The 18,953-nt window shown below is 48.6% G+C and overlaps 2 protein-coding genes across 4 annotated transcripts in view; one reads left to right on the top strand and one right to left on the bottom strand.

Moving 5' to 3' along the window:
• Window positions 1-18,953, top strand: part of ARIH2 (ariadne RBR E3 ubiquitin protein ligase 2) — an 89,502-nt gene that overhangs the window by 33,764 nt on the left and 36,785 nt on the right. The window contains exon 1 of one of the 3 annotated variants that reach the window (XM_064156930.1): window positions 16,053-16,200. The exons of 1 other annotated variant lie outside the window; for it this stretch is intronic. The gene's annotated coding sequence lies outside the window, so the exon portion shown is untranslated. Of the gene's footprint in view, window positions 1-16,052; window positions 16,201-16,608; window positions 16,737-18,953 lie in introns of those variants that run through there. One more of the 3 variants, XM_064156931.1, reaches the window with a different exon arrangement.
• SLC25A20 (solute carrier family 25 member 20) lies at window positions 1,222-15,811 on the bottom strand. The gene is made up of 9 exons (XM_064156934.1): window positions 15,565-15,811; window positions 14,605-14,697; window positions 10,200-10,327; window positions 7,903-7,993; window positions 6,287-6,404; window positions 5,210-5,282; window positions 4,681-4,790; window positions 2,875-2,999; window positions 1,222-2,366 (listed from the first exon to the last, which is right to left on the bottom strand). Exons 1-9 carry the CDS (start codon window positions 15,667-15,669, stop codon window positions 2,304-2,306), a joined length of 906 nt encoding a protein of 301 aa, XP_064013004.1. The 5' UTR covers window positions 15,670-15,811; the 3' UTR covers window positions 1,222-2,303.

Below are 18,953 nucleotides of genomic sequence, written 5' to 3'. Positions count from 1 at the left end.
CAGTGTTCCTGCTTCCATTCTTCCATAGCTGCAGTGACTTTGGAAAGCAGGAGCAGCAGCAGGTTCCTCAGCAGCAAGGGATGGGGCAAGCTTGTCAGTGAACAAGGCAGATGAGGAACTTGGAGGTTTCTCCAACTGACTGGGATTTTTTCCATGCCAGACCTCACCCCATTGGTCTCATACCCCTACCCTGTAAACCACAACAGATGGGCTCTGGAGAAGAGAAGTTCCCTTCTGGTCCTCCCAAAGAACTGGGAATGAAAGTGGGATTCAAGGTTTCTGCAGCAGCACTGTATGGAAAATTGCAGTTTAAGACTCATTGGAAAACTCCAGTAAGATAAATTGGGACTTTCCTGAGGAAAGTTCAGTGCAGAATCTGAATGAGCAGGACATTGGTTGTAAAAAGTAAATAGTCTCTATCATTCATTGGTTTGCTGACTGGCATAAAAAGCCAATACAGAAACAATTCTATGCTCTTGGGCACTGGCTCTGTTTGTTCTTCCTTCACTCCTCTCTGATTCTTCTACTAACCTTGGCTGACCAAATAACACCTGAGATCTTGCTGGTTTTTGAGGAGAGAGACCATGGTGTTAGCCCCTTCTGGGCTTTCTTTGTCCAAAGGAGGAAGATTTGATGTCTGTATTATTTCTCAATCGTATATAGTTGTAAATACATTCTGTATATATGCTTGTAACTTCAGCTTTGCTGTAAAATAGAGCTTCATCTTGCTTCCAAGCTGTCTGAGATGCTCTAGTAAATTTTATTTGTGGAGGGGAGTTCCAAACCCACCACAGAAGTTTTCAAGGCTGACCCTGAACATGAAAAGCCAATGTGAAGACCATGCCCTTAGGGTACAGACTGCTCCAGACCAAGAACAAAGTCTCAGCCATCAGTACAGATACTTCCCCTAAGACAACCTATGTCAAGGCCTCTCCTTGGAGAATACAAAATACTTTCTCCACTAAGTGTCTGGCTTTGTAATTAAAAAGTTGACTCTGCCATACAGCACCCAGCAGGACTTTGAGGTATGAGAAATGTGTGGAACATTCTTTACCAGAACTCACATCAATCCAAGAGCTGCAAAGGCAAGGGGTTAACAATTGAAGACAGCATGGCACAACCTCCTTGCCAACCACATCTCAGAACTAAGAGCTGCAAAACTTTAGTAAAATTAAGCATGTGTCAGCATGCAATAAGTAAATGAACCAAAGCACAACGCTCTAGCCAAGCAGCAGCCAGCTTTATTGAGTTCCAGTGACATTGCATCAAAACAAAAGGAGATTAAAAGTTGCTTTTTTGCTTCTTAGCATTAGTCATTTTTCACATGAAAACGTGATTAAGAGAAAACCAAGGAGCAGGAGCAAGGCTAAAGTTATGACAAAACTGCAGAGCCAGTGTCTCCTTCATGTATTCCCCTCATCTCAGAGAAATTAGTTCTTGGAAGTGCTGTGAAGTTTTCTCAGGTCAGGGAACTGAATGCCAGGACAGCGTTTGATGAATCAAACGTACCGTGGGTTGCTACAAATAGTGCTGTACTTTTGAAATCCCACTTGGTACATCTTCAGTGGGAGAGAAGGGGATTTCAGAGGAAATTTCAGGTTAACCAAAGCCATTTCCCCACTGGCAGCCTCAGTGAAGCTCAGCAGAAACATTAAGCATAATTAATTTTCCCTCCCAGTTCCACGGAAAAGATGGGCATGCAAAATCCATCCCTAATAGCACTCAACACACCACAACGTTGCTCTGGCCTCCCCTGCTGAGCTCTGTGTTTGCTGCATTATGTCTTTTAAGATTAAACCCACTGTCAACAGAAACAGCCCCAGCTGAAAGGCTGCAAGAGCCTGGCATGCTCTGGCATTGCTTCTAGTACATGCAGCTGCTAACTTACGCCCTGAGTGTTAAGTGCACGCTGCCAAACAATTACTTTAAGGAAGCTTTTCAGCATTAGTGGCTACATGTTTCTTCAGTAAATAAAGAATTACATTTAAAGAAGTGTCCCCTTCTTCCATGAGGAAGTACTGAAGGTATTGTGTGTAATCGTGGCAGCTGTGTTAGCAGCATTACTGCTGTGACGTTGGCTCAGAAGACAGGTGTGTATCACCTCTAACCCCTCATCAGCTCTGTTTCAGAGCTAAGGCTCACATTTCTGATTGGCACATAGCACCACCTAAAGAATGTGGAGAAGGCAAAAAGGTTATTAGGCAAGTAATAATTTCTGAAACTTCAAGTGATCATTTATTCCTTTCAGGCAGCTTTGCACTCTTTTCCTTCTACTCTTTCATATCCAAAGACTTCCTAAGTCTTCATACATCTGGTGCAATCCAGTTAAGAAACTTCATAGCAACTTCAAAACCAAGAAAACATGCCTGAAAAAAGAGAGAACAAATAAGGATTCTAAAGTCCTATTCCCAACAAGGTCTTCTGAAATGCAGCACTGTAAACACCTGACATGGCTGATGTGGAAGGAGAAAGAGAATGAAAAAAGGTCTTGGACCACCAGCAAGAATTCTACTATATCACTCCACACAAAGGCAGAACTTCTGCTTTGTTAAGGTCATTGTTTTTTGAAGGGGGAGAGGAAGCCAGTCCAAACTCATCTACACATTGCTGTCTTTTGCTTGAGGATGTGCTGCCAGCAGAGAAAGACTGTCAGAGAAACTCAACCAACAGCTTTCACGCTGCAAAAGACGGTTTGAGTGATGCTCCTCCTAGGTTAAGGTACATTTCTAGAAGGTGGACACCAAAAGAGTGTGCAGTGACAAGATTCTCCCTGTAATGGTACAAGATTAAGCAGCCAGCCTTCTCCACAGACTGCAGCCATTGGCTGTGCACAGCCAGGTCCCCAAAACCCATCTGGACTCCCAGCACACTCACCGCGTTAGCGGGAAATGCCCTGATCATGACAGCTGTGAAGCCTTTATAGAGAGATGCAATTCCTTCCTCTCTGATGAGTTCTCTTAGCACATCTCTGAAGCCATTGGCGTATTTTCCTGGAGGAGCTGAAAGGGATACAAACCACATTAGCTGTGAGACAGTCAGGAGTGCTGATGGATGTACCAGCCCAAGAGTTTCAACGTGTTTCAGACTGCTGCACCAGGAACAGGTTCATACTGCGACACCAAGAGTCACTTAAGCTCTGTTGTGGCAGCATGTGGCTGTTTGAGCTAGATTTCTAGCTTGGACATAAAAATCAGGAAGAGAGAAACATAGAATGGAAAAGCACTGGAATCTCTGAGTGAAGAAGTGAACATGCCAGGGAGAGGCCACAACATGGCGACAATGGATAAGTTAATACAATTTCATTGTAGCATTGGAAACTCTGTATCTGGAAACACACAGGGCTAAGAAGATGATGAAGGGGCTGGAGCAGTGCTTGTGAGGAGAGGCTGAAGGATCTGGGGCTTTTTGGTCTGGTGAAGAGAAGACTGAGAGGAGATCTAATCAATGTTTATCAATATCTGAGGGCTGGGGGTCAAGAGGGAGGGGACAAACTCTTCTCAGTTGTGCCCTGTGATAAGACAAGGGCCAATGTATACAAACTACAGTACAGGAAGTTCCACCTCAACATGAGGAAGAACTTCTTTAGAATCATAGAATCAAACAGGTTGGAAGAGACCTCTAAGATCATCCAGTCCAACCTAGCACCCAGCCCTAGCCAATCAACCAGACCATGGCATGAAGTGCCTCATCCAGGCAACACCTCCAGGGATGGTGACTCCACCACCTCCCTGGGCAGCCCATTCCAATTCCAATCACTCTGCCAACAACTTCCTCCTAACATCCAGCCTAGACCTCCTCTGGCACAACTTGAGACTCTGTCCCCTTGTTGTGTTGCCTGGCAGAAGAGACCAACCCCACCTGGCTACAACCTCCCTTCAGGTAGTTGTAGACAGCAGTGAGGTCTGCCCTGAGCCTCCTCTTCTCCAGGCTGCACACACAGTACCACACTATCATCAGGGTTGGAAGAGACCTCACAGATCATCAAGTCCAACCCTTTACCACAGAGCTCAAGGCTAGACCATGGCACCAAGTGCCACGTCCAATCCTGCCTTGAACAGCTCCAGGGACGGCGACTCCACCACCTCCCCGGGCAGCCCATTCCAGTGTCCAATGACTCTCTCAGTGAAGAACTTTCTCCTCACCTCCAGCCTAAATTTCCCCTGGCACAGCCTGAGGCTGTGTCCTCTTGTTCTGGTGCTGGCCACCTGAGAGAAGAGAGCAACCTCCTCCTGGCCACAACCACCCCTCAGGTAGTTGTAGACAGCAGTGAGGTCTCCCCTGAGCCTCCTCTTCTCCAGGCTAAACAATCCCAGCTCCCTCAGCCTCTCCTCACAGGGTTTGTGTTCCAGGCCCCTCACCAGCTTCGTCGCCCTTCTCTAGACATGATTCTCACATTATGATGTCTATGCTCAGCTTTCAAAACAGGTATGTTAAATCAGGATCACTGTATTAGCAGGGAGGCAGAGAGAGAGAAGTGCAGCCTGATTTCACAAGAGTTTGTGAGGAGTCCAAGTAAAAAGCCAGGACCACACCTGGGTTTTTCAGATTCTTGTCTCAAGCAGTGCTCAAGACTTGCCTCCTCACAGATGCCATGCTCAGATGGCATCTTCCATCACTGCCCAGCCCATTCCCAGGACCACCTCACTGAGTGTGGTTGTGACAAGCTGGCATGCAACTCACCAGTCTGGAAACGGGATTTCAGCACATCTGGTGGAATGGCAACCACCCAGTTGAAGATCCCAGCCAGGCCCCCAGCAAAGAGGATCCTAGGCACACTGAGGTCACGCACACTGTGGCAAGATTGGAAAGGGGTGGGAGGAAAAAAAGAAAACAACAAAAGAGTAAAGGGAAAAATGCTCAGGAAAAATAAACCAAAACAACACCACCTCCCCCCACCAATAACAACAGCAAAACCCAAACAACAGCACAACCCCAGCTCCTTGTGCACATACAGGGGTGAAAATGAAGAGACCTACTTTAAGTATTCCTTACTTGGCTCTTAAGACCCAAGGTTAGAATCTGAGAACTTGGAACACTCTTTTCATCTGTCTGTTAACCCCAGAACAAAGAAGCTCAGCTCACAACACAGGTAACTTTTTTCCCCTTTAAATTGCTTTGATGATACTGCTCTGTATCTCTTCATAACTGAGGACATTAATCAGCAGGCTTTGGGAGGTGCAGAATATGGTGACTGTGAGATTTCACTGACCTCTTTCCCTCAGGGGTCAGAATGTTCTTCAGCCATTCATACGTCATGAAGTACATTCCGCTGGCTGGGACGTCTGGTGGGTAAACAACAAAGACTCTGAGTAGTGGGAAATGAAATGAAGCCTAGAGGCACAGCATCCCCATGCCAGCTCAGCAACACCACTAAGTACATCCAGATTCCTTTCCTGAACCTCCTCTACAAACAAAGTAAAATCTTGTGTTGCTTTAGACAGAACTTTCCCAGGGACAGCAAGCACTCATGGCAAGGACTGGGAAGATAACTCCTCTCGAGTGCTTCTGTCAGGAGCCTTTCTAATCAGACCAGGTCAGCTAATGATGAGACAGCTCTTAGCTTTCCTAATTGCTGCATAGCACAACAGTTCAGGAACTTCAGGAGTTTTGCAAGCTGTTTGCTTTAATGATTCTATTTGCTGTTTTTTCTATTGATGGGTTTCGTATTGGGTTTTTAGGGTACTCCCACAGCCCATCACTAGCTCATGCCTGAGGTGGAGAGCTGGCCTCTGTCTACTGACACTGTCAGAGTTACATTGCTAGCTGCTACACTTCTGTGAGAAGCAGAGGACAGAAAAAAAAATCCTAAACTGAGACATCAAAATGCAGAAATTTCAGCTTATTCTTGGAGAACCTTGCTCCAGGACAGGGAACAACCTAATGGTTTTCAAAGAAGAAACTACCAAAGCACTTAAAAAAAACCCAAACAAACACAAAACCAGAAAGGAAACAAAACAATGCCCACTTCTGTTTTTTTCTGTTCTCTTTGTTTCCTCTGCTCTTCCTCTCCTGAAGTCTCTCATTCCTCTTGGCTTTTCAGATCTTAATTACTTCCTATATACCTCTGATCCTTCTCATCTAATCTCTTCCTCACTCACTGAGAATCTGATGTTTATTTCTCAGTCCCTTTGAGGCACTGGAGTGGCTCTGCAGACTGAAAAACAGGAAAAAAAGGTGACACAGCATCTCCAACTGGCTAAAGGGACAGCGAGATCTAAAATACTATGTCAGGCTCCTTATCTTAAAGTACACCAGGCAAGAAAAGAATCAGCTCTCCATCAGTTACCTCTCATGAGGGTGAGCACTGTCCCCTTGTACACGCCTCGAATCCCAGCCTCGCGGTACAGCTGTTTTGCACAGTCCAAAGAGCCACTGTATTTGGTTTCACCTGTAGCTGCCTGGATCTGAAGGATTAAAGTGATAGTTTCTGACTAGTGAAGGTTTCTGGTTGGTGAACAATCATCTACTTGTACTCTGCTCTGGTGAAGCCACACCTCGAGTGTTGTGTTCAGTTTGGGGCACCTCACTACAAGAGGGATGTGGAGGTGCTGGAGCCAGTGCAGAGGAAGGTAACAAAGCTGGGGGAGGGCCTGGAGAATAAATCTTATGAGGAGCAACTGGAGGAGGTGGGACCTGGGGATGCTTAGTTTGGAAAAGAGGAGGCTGAGGGAAGACCTCATGGCTGTCTATAGCTACCTGAAAGGACCTCATGGAGAGCTTGGTGCTGGTCTCTTCTCACAGGTAAATAGTGATAGAACAAGAGGGAATGGCCTCAAGCTGTGACTGGGAAGGTTTAGACTGGATATTAGGCAACATTTCTTCCCAGCAAGAGTGGTCAGGCATTGGAATGAGCTACCCAGGGAGGTGGTTGAGTCACCAACCCTGGATGTGTTTGAAAGTAATTTGGATGTGGTGCTTGGGGATATTGTTTAGGGTGCACCATGTAGAGTAGGGTTAAGAGTTGGACTTGGTGATCCTGAAGGTCTTTTCCAAGCTGAATGTTTCTGTGATTCAGCACAGTTAGAAAGCCACATGCACACTTCCAGAGAGGAAGCAGCACATAACATGTCCCATAGGCTATCCTGCATATGAAACCCCTACACCACTTCCTCAGACAGCTCTCTCACACCCAGCTGAAGATGTTTACTGTCCCATGCAGAGGCTGGATTCCCTCTTATTTTTCCCCAGTGTTAAATGTGAAACAACTGAAGTCAGTTAGGTAACTAACTTGCACTGAACTGACAGAGAGTAGCCTTCAAATAGTTTAGTGAAATTGAATTTGTATGCATATGAAAGCTGCTCTAGGAACATCCTGTCTGTCACAACTAACAATTGACCACCCATGCTGGAGTCCAACAGTCTGAAATAAGTAAAGCTTCCCATCTCTGCCAAAGATGGTGTTTTCACTTGTTCAGGTTGATCTCTACCAACAAACACTTTACAAAGCCTGTAGGAGGTGTAGAGCTATCAGTCACCCAAACATCAGAAAGCTGTTTCCTGTGCTTTGATAGGCATTCCTCAGTTTTGTACTGGGAACCTGCCAGAGAAAACCTTTACAGAAGAAAAAATCTCAGGACCCAACACTTTTGCATCTTTAACAAGAAGCTTCACTATGAAAACTTGGACTTTTCCATACTTTGAAGTGGACTGAGGCATCACATAATACGAGATGGTCTAAAGCTTGTGCTCTGCCAAACGAATAGAGCAGTGAGTGCTGTGTGCACTTACACTGTCGCGGTGAGGTTGTATAATGCTTCTTTGTGACACAGCTGCATGACATGACAGTTGTCCCAGTCTTGCCAAAGAACAGAACAGAGTAAATACACTAACCAAAGAAGTTCCTGCTATGAAAAGTCAAGATCCCTGAAACTGAAGTCCCATCACCACCATCCAATGCCTTACCTGTAAAAGGCACTTGATTCTCTCTCCTGGAGCCATGATTACAGTTGTGAACACTCCTGACAACATGCCAGCAGCAAACAGCTGAGGGTACCTGCCCAGAGGAAAGAGAAGAGACCCTAATGCAACACAGCACACAGTGAAAGAAGGGCAGAAGTCCCTCTGTCACCAGGTTATGCTGCTTTGCACAAGGCTGGCAGTGGAACTGGAAATACATCCACTGCTTTTGCAGCGCAGAAGAGCCTCACAAGTGGATAAGCAGAGATAAACATTCAAGATCTCCAGGATTCAAAGCTGAGGCCCACAGCAACCATAATTCAGCCCCGCACATCCATTGTATTTTCTAGTATTCCTCACACTTTGGGGCTTTTTCTACAGCATCCCTCACTAAACTTTATTCCTAAGTCTCCTCCTCCAGTCTCCCACTCATCTCAGTTGACCCCACTTCCACCTGTATCCCTGCTTGTGCAGCCAAGAGCTACCTTTCTGTTACCTCTCAGTTCTTCATGCTTTCAGCTTCTACCATCATCAAGTCTGGCCTGCCAGCCTGCCACCATCCCACACGTTCTGTGCCTGCTTTCATGTGGCAAAGTCTCCATGACAAAAATGCTTCAAACAGGCTGAATTTCTTCATCACAAAGTTATTTTTATGTCCAACCTCCTGCTAGCCCCCCCAGTAAGATGACCTAACACTTCAATTTAACCAAATTCTACATCTCCACTTCCTCTTCACTTGCCCAAGAGATGGCATTCTATTCAGGTTTTCTGATTCCCATACCTTTCTTTACTCTTAAATTAACTAAAATCCTATTAAATCTCACAAACCATTGAGACCTCCCTCAACAGCCTTCACAACCTCCCCGCTCAATCTAAGCTTTGAGTTTCTATTTCACTTCAGGATTATTCATGCCCTGAAAAGACAGAACAGGGCCCTCAAATTTTGCTTCTCCTCCTTCTCCTTCCTTCTAAAACATCCTCTCAAATTCAACATGGGGAACCACTGCCATCCTGCCTGCCTCTGGACCAGTAACTGTGGTGCTGTCTGACCTTTCTTTTGGCGTCTCACATCCTAGGCACACTGTGTCTTACTGTGTAGTCTGCACCTAAGGTACACCACAGTTGGGCACCATGACAGTTCCAACATCTATTTGACTTTTGGTCTTTCTCTCCCACTGCTCTGCTTGGGAAGAGTTCTGCATAAAGTCCCCCCAAAACCCTATGCTGCCCTTCTCCAGCTTGCTCCTTAAAACTTCCTCTTGGTACGTAGTGCGCTGCGGCGATAAAGCTGCTGGAGAGAAGCCCTACTGCCAATGTGTTTTCTTGCACTCTCCAATCCTTATTGCTCCCCTGTCTTCAGCCTTGTGTGGGTGAGAACACTACCATGGTAAACCAGAGGGTAAGCTAGTAGTGCCCCAGCACCATAGCACTGCCTCCCTCTGCGCAGAGGGAGCCTGCCCCATGTCATGGCAGCAGCTTGTGCTGTACAGCCAAGTGCCCTCACACCCAGGCAGCCCCTTAGCAGCCAAAGCTCCAACAGAAACTGCAGCTCCTCACCCCTCCACGCTTGGCCCAACACAATGGATTCCTGCTTTCTCATAGGGCTCCTATGTGTTGCACAAATAATAGAATAAAATGTTGCTAAGCTACAGTTCTGTTCCCTCTCAGCTGTAAATCACAATTCAGCAAAGAAGTTAAGGGAGTACTCCAAGGGTGGGAGGTTTTCTTCATGTGTAAGGCAGTTTGTAGAAGGCCACACAAAGTTTTCTTGGCTTCCCATCTCTTTTCTAGAAGGTTAGGTATGTCTGAGAGCAGGGCTGCTCATAAATGCCTCTTTTGAGTAACAAAACATGTCTCTAGCTATTATTATATCCTAACCCAAGGACGCAGTAAGAGTCACAGCTAACGAGGGGAAGTAAGTCAGGACTGTGAATGTTGTCAGGACTGCTTGACCATTGATTTATTTCTCCCACAGTTTCAGTTAACAGCAAGACTGCTGGCAGACAACCATTATATAACTCGCACTGCGCCCATCTGAAACGGAATTAATTGTTCCTTAATGACTCTTTCTTGCGTAGCAAAGGAACTGCACAGCACCTGCCCACACACTGTCTGGTTTTAGCCTGTGCTGTCAGCCCCACGCTTCCAGAAGCACTAAAACACACCAGTGCTTTATTTTTAAAGAACTCTATATGTAACCCAAGAGAAGAGACAAATTTACACCACGACTTAACGTGTGACAATACAGCAGGCTGCAAGAGCCTTGGGGGTGCCTTTCCCCATGGCTTAGCTCGGAAACTCACGTCAGAACGTCATCAGGTTTTCTCTGTTGGAGTCTCTTTCCCAAGCCAAACCCAAAGAAGCATATAGCATACATGGGTGTCACTCCGATAATAGGAGCTGCCATTCCTCTGTATAAGCCTCGGACTCCCTGCAAGAAACATCACCACAAAGATTATTTAGTTCTGCACAGGCTTTGCACATATTTCAACTTAGTGAGAAACAAAAAGGTTATGCTACAGGACAGTGTCACTTGGATGTTAAATTAATCAAGAGGAATACTGGGTCTGATGCTCATTTGTAGTTACACATGTTCAGCTGAGGCTCAGAGCCTGCTGCAGAGGAAAGCTTGGAAAGCACTGGCACTGCTTACATACTTTTGCTCCAATACTGTTCAGCCTGTACTTACACCTCAAGCATGAGGAAGTTAAAAGCCACCTGAGTAATAGTCCTAATAGAGTATGTTAAAAGTTGTCTCTCGGGCACATCCAAACCACCCATGTGCTTAACAAACAGGTTATCAAATGCAGTAGCACAAAATCCTGACACTAAGTCTGAGTAACTGATGTCATTTACCAGGACCTGAGCAAGGCCTTTGACACTGTCCCGCACCACATCCTGGTCCCCAAGCTGGTGACACATGGGTTTGATGGGTGGGCCACGAGATGGATAAAGAACTGGCTTGATGGCTGCACCCAGAGTGGCTGTCAATGGGTCCATGTCCAAGTGCAGGACAGGGACAAGCAGAGTCCCTCAGGGATCAGTCCTGGGACCAGTCTTGTTCAACATCTTTGTCAGTGCCCTTTGGACAGTGGCACTGAGTGCACCCTAAGCAAGTTTGCTGATGACACCAAGCTGTGTGGTGCAGCAGACAGGCTGGAGGGAAAGCATGCCATCCAGAGGGCTGGAGAGGTGGGCACAGGCCAACCTCATGAGGTCCAACAAGACCAAGTGCAAGGTCCTGCATCTGGGTCGAGGCAATCCCAAGCAAAATCCAGGCTGGGCAGCGAGTGGCTGGAGAGCAGCCCTGAGGAGAGGGACTTGGGGGTGCTGGTGGACCAGAAGCTCAACAGGAGCCAGCAGTGTGCACCTGCAGCCCAGAAAGCCAACCAAAGCCTGGTCTGCTTCAGGAGATGTGTGGCCAGCAGGTCAAGGGAGGTGATTTTCCCCCTCTGCTGTACTCTGGTGAGACCCCACCTGGAGTACTGCATCCAGTTTTGGAGCACCCATTACAAGAAGGATGTGGATGTGTTCGAGCATGTCAGAGCAAGGCCACGAGGATGCTCAGAGGGCTGCAGCAGCTCGGCAGTGAGGGCAGACTGAAAGAGTTGGGGCTGTGCAGTCTGGAGCAGAGGAGGCTCCCAGGTGACCTTCTGGTGGCCTTCCAGTATCTGAAGGGGGCATTTGAAAAAGCTGGGGAGGGACTTCTTAGACTCTCAAGGAGTGCCAGGACTGGGGGGAATGGAGCAAAGCTGGAGGTGGGGAGAGTCAGAGTGGAGGTGAGGAGGAAGTTGTTGAGCATGAGAGTGGTGAGAGCCTGGGATGGGTTGCCCAGGGAGGTTGTTGAGGCCCCATGGCTGGAGGTGTTTAAGGCCAGGCTGGCTGAGGCTGTGACCAGCCTGCTCTAGGGTAGGGTGTCCCTGCCCATGGCAGGGGGGTTGGAACTGGTGGTCCCTTCCAACCCTGATTCCTATGAGTACACTGCTAGGATTCACTCTTCAGTTAACGAAACAAAGAGACTAACCTGAACTTCTCCACCCCCCTCATGAACACAATTTGGAACAAGTTCAAAAGAAAATTATTTTTTCTTTCCTTCCCTAAGTCAAAACTTGTTCACCATAGCATTTTACATTCTTGATGTTTTCCTTCATCAGATCACACTCAGGGAAAACTTCTAATGTAGATCCCCAAATTATTTCATTTCTCTTGCCTTTGAAATGAACTTTTCCCCTAAATAAACAGAGAGTTATCTTGCTGGATAAAGGATAGATACAGGAATTAAGTATTTGCTGCTCTGCCTGCCCCTTCCTCCCCCACCCCTCAATGAATCAGTGTATCCTGGTATGTGTCTGTACACTTACAGGCACAACTGACTGGAATGAAATTGTATCTGGCTGACAAAGATCAGACACTCCTGCTCAATCTTCCCATGAGAAGTGGGAAACAAAAAGGCCTTGGCAGAGAGGTTTAATAGTTTCTCTTATAGAAACTGATGAGTACTGAGTAGGAGTGGAGAGGCAATATTGCTTTGGAACTTCACATCACAAGGCTATTATTATGGTTCAGCTCTGACGTCTGTGCTTCAGCAGGGGTGTTAAAAACCACAAGAAAGACTAGGAAAGCCAGATTTACTTTGGTTATATAAGAACCTGTTAATTCCACAATGAAAGCAGATTTCAGATAGGAGGCAGAGCTTTCATTTAACAGCAAGTTACCCAAGAAGACCCAGTGGTTAGAAATTAGACTTGAGCCTAGTAAACAAACAGTTGGGCTTTACAGCCATTGTTTACTAATGCTGAATAGCTGCAAGGAAAACTTAGAGTAGAGAACCAGATTCTGTGTCACTTAAAGTCTCTAAACCAAGCCTGTATGCCTTTCTGAAAGCAAAGTAAACATTGTTATGAGGTTCTGGGCTTATTCCCTGGCATCTTTTCCACCTCCCTGGTGAGACGTAAACTGTGTCTACTTTTGGGCTCCTCAGTTCAAGAGAGAAGGGGACCTGCTGGAGAGAGTCCAGCAGAGAGCCATGAGGATGACTGAGGGGACTTGAGCATCTCCCCTGTGAAGAAATACTGAGAGCCCTGGGGCTGTTTAGTCTGGAGAAGACTGAGAGGAGATGTGATCAGTGTGTACAAATATCTGAGGTGTGGGTGTCAAGTGCCTGGGGCCAATCTCTTTTCAGAGGTCAGCAGCAATAAGACAAGGAGCAACAGCTACAAACTGGAACATAGAAGGTTTCACCTCAACATGAGGATAAAAATCTTTACAGTGAGGATGACAGAGCCTGGAACAGGCTGCCCAGAGAGGTTGTTGAGTCTCCTTCTCTGGAGACTTTCAAAACCTGTCTGGATGAATTCCTGTGTGAACTACCCTGGGTGATCCTGCCTTGGCAGGGAGGTTGGACTCGATCTCTGGAGGACCCTTCCAACCTCTAAGGGTGTGTAATTCTGTGATTTTTGTTCAATCACATGATAGGACTGATTCAGGAGCAAAAAACACTGTCTCACCTCCTGAAGAAGGCTGAGCCAAATAATCTGACAGTCTACTCTCAGGAAGAAAAAAAATAAATCTATTAATTAATGCTGCTCTACTTACACACAGACTCACAGGACATCAGGGGCTGGAAGGGACCCAAAATGATCATTGAGTGCAACCCTCTTGCCAGAGCAGGACCATACAATCTAGCTCATAGAATGACAGGATCAACCATGTTGGAAGAGACCTCCAAGAGCATCCAGTCCAACCTAGCACCCACCCCTATCAGTCAACCAGACCATGGCACTAAGTGCCTCATCCAGTCTTTTCTTGAACACCTCCAGGGATGGTGACCCCACCACCTCCCTGGGCAGCCCATTCCAATGCAAATCACTCCTTGTGAAGAACTTCTTCCTAACATCCAGCTCAGATCACAGAGAAACACATCCAGACAGGCCTTGAAAGTCTCCAGAGAAGGAGACCCCACAACCTCTCTGGGGAGCCTGTGCCAGTGCTCTGGGACCCTTACAGTAAAGAAGTTCCCCCTTGTGTGGAGGTGGAACCTCCTGTGCTGCAGCTTACACCACCCATTGCTCCTTGTCCTATCCTAGGGAGCAGTGAGCAGAGCCTGTCCCCCCACTCCTGGCCAGCCCTCAGATACTTATAAACATTGATTAAATCCCCACTCAGTCTTCTCCAGACTAAAAAGTCCCAGGTCCCTCAACCTCTCCTGCTCCCTGTTTGCTGTGAATATATTTTGTTTTGAAGCATTATGGATGCTGTTGTATATGTCCTAGGGGAAACAAAGATAGAAACTGACCGAGGCAACCCTCCAGATTAAAATGCAAAAATAAAGCTTGCACCAACAAAAGTCATTACAAATTTTAGACAACTCCAAATACTAAAGACACCAAAACTCCACCAACTACAACAACAAAGCCAGCAAACAACTGCCAAGGTTCACTCCAGTGTATAATTTCATGTATTAATATTATGCTATGTGAACCAAAAGCATTTCTTGACAAAACAGAATGCACCTGGAGTGTGTGGATGCTAAGTGTCCCCTAAGTTTTGTAATCTGCTTAAAAACATTAATTAGAATCAAATGGACTGATCATCCAAGAATCGTATGGTCTTCCAGGGGTAACATTCCCACACGATTCCATTCCTGCAACACACAGAAACCAACGATTGTTTCTGGCAAGCACCCGAGGGAACATGCTAACATAGTACCTCTTTAACAAGAGTCTTTCTGAAGCAGTCAAAGGTCCCAGAATAGAGTGGAGTCTGACCAGGCTGTGGCTTAGGCTGGGTTTGCAGTCTGACCTAGTGAGATGGGATAGGAAAACATTATTCCATTAACTACCTACACTTTCAGAACACCTCCACGTGCTTATTACTAAGCTTTGTGTGTAGACTTTATGATGCTATCAGAGAGATGAACATCACTTTAGCCCTTTGCAGAAGAGATTGAACTTTAACGTACTTAACAGTTAATATATTCAACTGCTGGGCTGACGCCCGGGACCACCTGCGGCTGCAGCGACTGCGCGGCTGCAGCGACTGCACGGCCGCGTCGCCAGCAGAGGGCGCCCCTTGGCACGCCGAGACGCTAAGCGCCGTTCCCACGGCGCACCCCGGGAAGCGCCGCCTGGCTCAGGCTCCTCCGCGGGGCCCGCCGGGATGTGTAGTCCGGCTCCCGCAGCCCACCTCCCCGCAGGAAGCCTTGCCGCTCCTCGGCAGCGCCCGCCAGGATGTGCAGTCCGGCCCCCGCAGCCCACCTCCCCGCGGGAAGCCTTGCCGCTCCTCCGCAGCGCCCGCCGGGATGTGTAGTCCGGCTCCCGCAGCCCACCTCCCCGCGGGAAGCCTTGCCGCTCCTCGGCAGCGCCCGCCGGGATGTGTAGTCCGGCTCCCGCAGCCCACCTCCCCGCAGGAAGCCTTGCCGCTCCTCCGCAGCGCCCGCCGGGATGTGTAGTCCGGCTCCCGCAGCCCACCTCCCCGCAGGAAGCCTTGCCGCTCCTCCGCAGCGCCCGCCGGGAAGCGCAGTCCGGCTCCCGCAGCCCACCTCCCCGCGGGAAGCCTTCCCGCTCCTCCGCAGCGCCCGCCGGGAAGCGTAGTCCGGCTCCCCCGGCTGACCCCGTGCCCCACAACCCCATGCCCCGGCCGTTCCCCCGTCCCCGGCTGCCGCCTCACCTTGATGGTGTCCAAGGGGTGCCCCACGAACACCAGGCAGACACCCCCGAAGCCGCCGGCGAAGAAGTTCTTCACGGGGCTGACGGGCTGCGGCTGCTCCGCCATGGCGGCAGCGGCAGGTGGAGAACGGGACCGAGCTCCTGCGTCCCCGGCGAGCCAGAGCTGCCCCCTCGGCCCCGCGACCTTTGCCCCAGTGCCGGGCCGCGCGGCACGCCGGGATGCGGGGGGAGGTGAGCGCGGGGCAGGCCGGGAGAGCGGCGGTGCCTGCCCGCGGCGGCGCGGAGCCTGCGCCGGTTCCTGCCTCCGCGGCGGCGGCGGCTGGCATCGAGCCTTGGGGCGGACTGGGGCCGGCCGCTAGGCCACCGCCGCCTAGCGCTGAGCCGGCGGCTTGGGGCTGTCCTGCGCCGCCCGGCAGATCGTCTCCCCAGGCGGTCCCCCAAGTGTTTCTGTGGCTTCCCCACGCCCAGCCCAGCTCAGTGGCCCGGCCCGGCCCGACCGGAGCCTGCGGCCCCGCCCGGCGGAAGTGACGGCGCACGGAGGCCGGTGCTTCCGGCGTGCAGGCAGTGGCGGCCCGGCAGGAGGAGCCCGGGGCGCCGCTCCCTGCCTCCCCCGCCCGGCCGCTTCCCACCGTGCCCGGTAAGTGCAGGAGAGCCGGGCCGCGCTGCCAGGGGAAGGCGGCTGCGGGGCTCCCAGGGGAGCGGCCTGTGCAGGGGAACGGGGGGCGCTGCCGTTTGTCGGGCCCGTGTCCCTCAGCAGGAGGCGGCGGAGAGTGGGGCGGCCCGAGACCGGTGTGAGGGACTCGGTGCTGCTTCTCTGTAACTTCTGCGCAGTCTAGCGCCCCGCAGCGCTCCGCCTCGGAGCCGGTGCCGAGGTCTGGCTGCCTTGGGGGCAAAGCGCAGCCCGTGAGCTATCGGTCCAGTACTAGGAGCGGGCTGCGAGTGGGCCATGCGGGGGCTCCTTCCTTGCCCTGCCACCGTTCACGCTCTTCCTCATTAGCTTCCTTCTCCCCATCTTCTCTGGGTCCTACGAGTATGCAGTGTGCTGCCCGTTCAGGACACGTACAAGACTGAGTCTTGCACGGATTACAAAAGAAAGGGACGTGAGGTAACCTAAACGGACTGGGTACCCTTCTGTCCAAGCCCAGAGATATCGTGGGAGGAAACCTTGTGTAGGTATGTGTACAGTAACTTGCTGAGAGGGGCGATAAATTAGAAAGCGCAGGAATGAAATGGATTAGATGAGTTGGGAAGGACAAGGCAGTCGTGATAGCACGAACAAAGACTGGGGAGTGGGAGGAGAGCATGCAGATTCATGGGGGATGTGTGATACGGCTGCAAGGAGGTCTCTGCAGAGTCATCTGTGGTGAAAAGGATGGGGGCTGTTCTAGTTTTTTGTTCTTGGTATGAAAAAATGCTCTCAAAAACCTCGGCAGAGAAGGACGTGGCAAGGCACACCTGCTACGTGTGCAAAGAGAATTGATGATCCACAGATTACAGGTTTGAGTGACATAAACAAAGATGTGGTAAACACTGATAGCAAGTGTGGAGTTGGGGTTGTAGATGGTTGCAGAGAAAAGAGCATCAATCCATTTGAAGCTTATGTGGGGAAGTAGTTCAGGAGGCAAATTTGAGTTGTGCTGTCTCTGTTTCAGAATTATTAATGAAGAAGTGAAAGAAGACAAAGATGTCTCAAATGGCCCTGAAATGTCAGGAGACAAAAAGGGGCCTCCTTCAGAAAACTTAGTAGAAAAATCCAACAGAGGTGGACAGAGAGGGCAGGAAATCGGAAAAGGATGATGTAGTAGGATAAAATATGAGATGGGGGTCACATAATTTACTGTGTCTGATAGCTGGGAGGTCAGAGAAAGTCTGATGGTGTCATGTTTGAAGGCATTCTGTTTCAGAAGGCCTTGTTAAGAAGAATTGTGCTGGAAAGCAGGAGTTAGCAAGAGGATGTCTCTGATGGAGCCGATAGGCAGCAGACTGTAGGGGTGGGTGTGCTTGGGGGTTCCTGCAAGGAGTCTGGAGGAAGAGATGAGATTAAATTTTATCAGCGTTAGTGAAAATGAGGAAGTAGCATGGATGAAGGTGGTAAAGAAAGACTTCATCCTCCTTTGGCTAAGAAAGTGATTTAAGTGTGGTTTAAAACTCCATAATCTGAATTTTGGAGTTATGGTAATTGTTTAATCTAAATACTCCTAGCTTTTGTAACCCTCTATTTTGAGCTTAACATCTTTACTGGCTTAAAACTTAGTGCTATCAAGTATTAACTGTGCCTTGTCTTAGTTTGTATTCAGACAGCTTGTGATTTGGTTATGAATGAGGGTATTAGGCTGTGTGTTAGGTGGGGTGAGTGCTGTACCTCAGTACCCTGCTTTGCTTTGTCCATAGAGCTTGTGCCTTAGCCCTCCTCTTTCTTCACATGTGCCCATCAGGTTTCAGTTATGCTGGAAGTGAGCTCTAAGTGAGAATGTTGACAGGAGTCACATAAGCCATCCAGTCTGCAGAATCTTTGCTGCTTGATATATCCCATTTGCCCATGCAAACAGTTATTCTGTTCAAATAAGTGTGTTAGTGGCACAGACAAACAGCTCTGCACTCTTCTGAACTCGTTCCCCAGCCACTGGTACTGGACTGCTGAGGTACTGGCTAGGCCTATGATTCTGCTTAGATGTCTAAAAACATTGCTTGCACAAGATTCACTGTGTGCTGGGACAGCAAATGGACCCAGCTTTTTATGCTTTTCTCATTGTCTCACAAGAGTGTGGGGTGACCTGAGCAAACTTGAGAAGTTTTCTAGCTGATGAAACTTGCTTGAGCTTTGTGATGCTCTGAGGTGGGCTGAACAAAACTATTGCACACTGGGTTATTTGATATCTCTGTAGCAATGCTTACAAGTGGGCTTAGATTCTCAATAAAGTTAATCCTTCAGCATAGGTTTTAGCAGGTAAAGACTCATTACTACTTTTGTGCAAGAGACCAGTGTCGATGCAGGTTGAGCCCAAAACAGAATCGTGAACTCTAAGCAGGGTAGAGGGAGGGAGAGACAATGTGGATTTGCTTTGTGTCTGTCAAAAAAGATTTCACATCTGTCTCCTTCCAGTATGGAACTCTGCTCCTCTATGGGGAGCAGTGTTATGAAGCATTTGTGTGCTATGTATGCTGTGGATAGCTAAGGAATCGAGAGGCAAATGAAAGGATTCAGACCAGAATTCAGAGGATAACATAATTAGCTGCTGGCCTTCATCCTCTCTCACTGGAGGCTTCTCTGCTGAAATTGCTGCAGGGCCTCAAATTAATTGTACATTCTATCTCCTCCTGGTTATTCTGTGCTGTTTCATCAGGCTACTGGAAAGAGAAAACAAGTTGAGGAAAAATAATGAAGACTTG

This window comes from Pogoniulus pusillus, chromosome 16 (assembly GCF_015220805.1).
Source record: "Pogoniulus pusillus isolate bPogPus1 chromosome 16, bPogPus1.pri, whole genome shotgun sequence".
Lineage (NCBI taxonomy): Eukaryota > Metazoa > Chordata > Aves > Piciformes > Lybiidae > Pogoniulus > Pogoniulus pusillus.
Note: the sequence above shows the minus strand (reverse complement) of the source record. Positions and strands in the feature narration are given on the sequence as shown.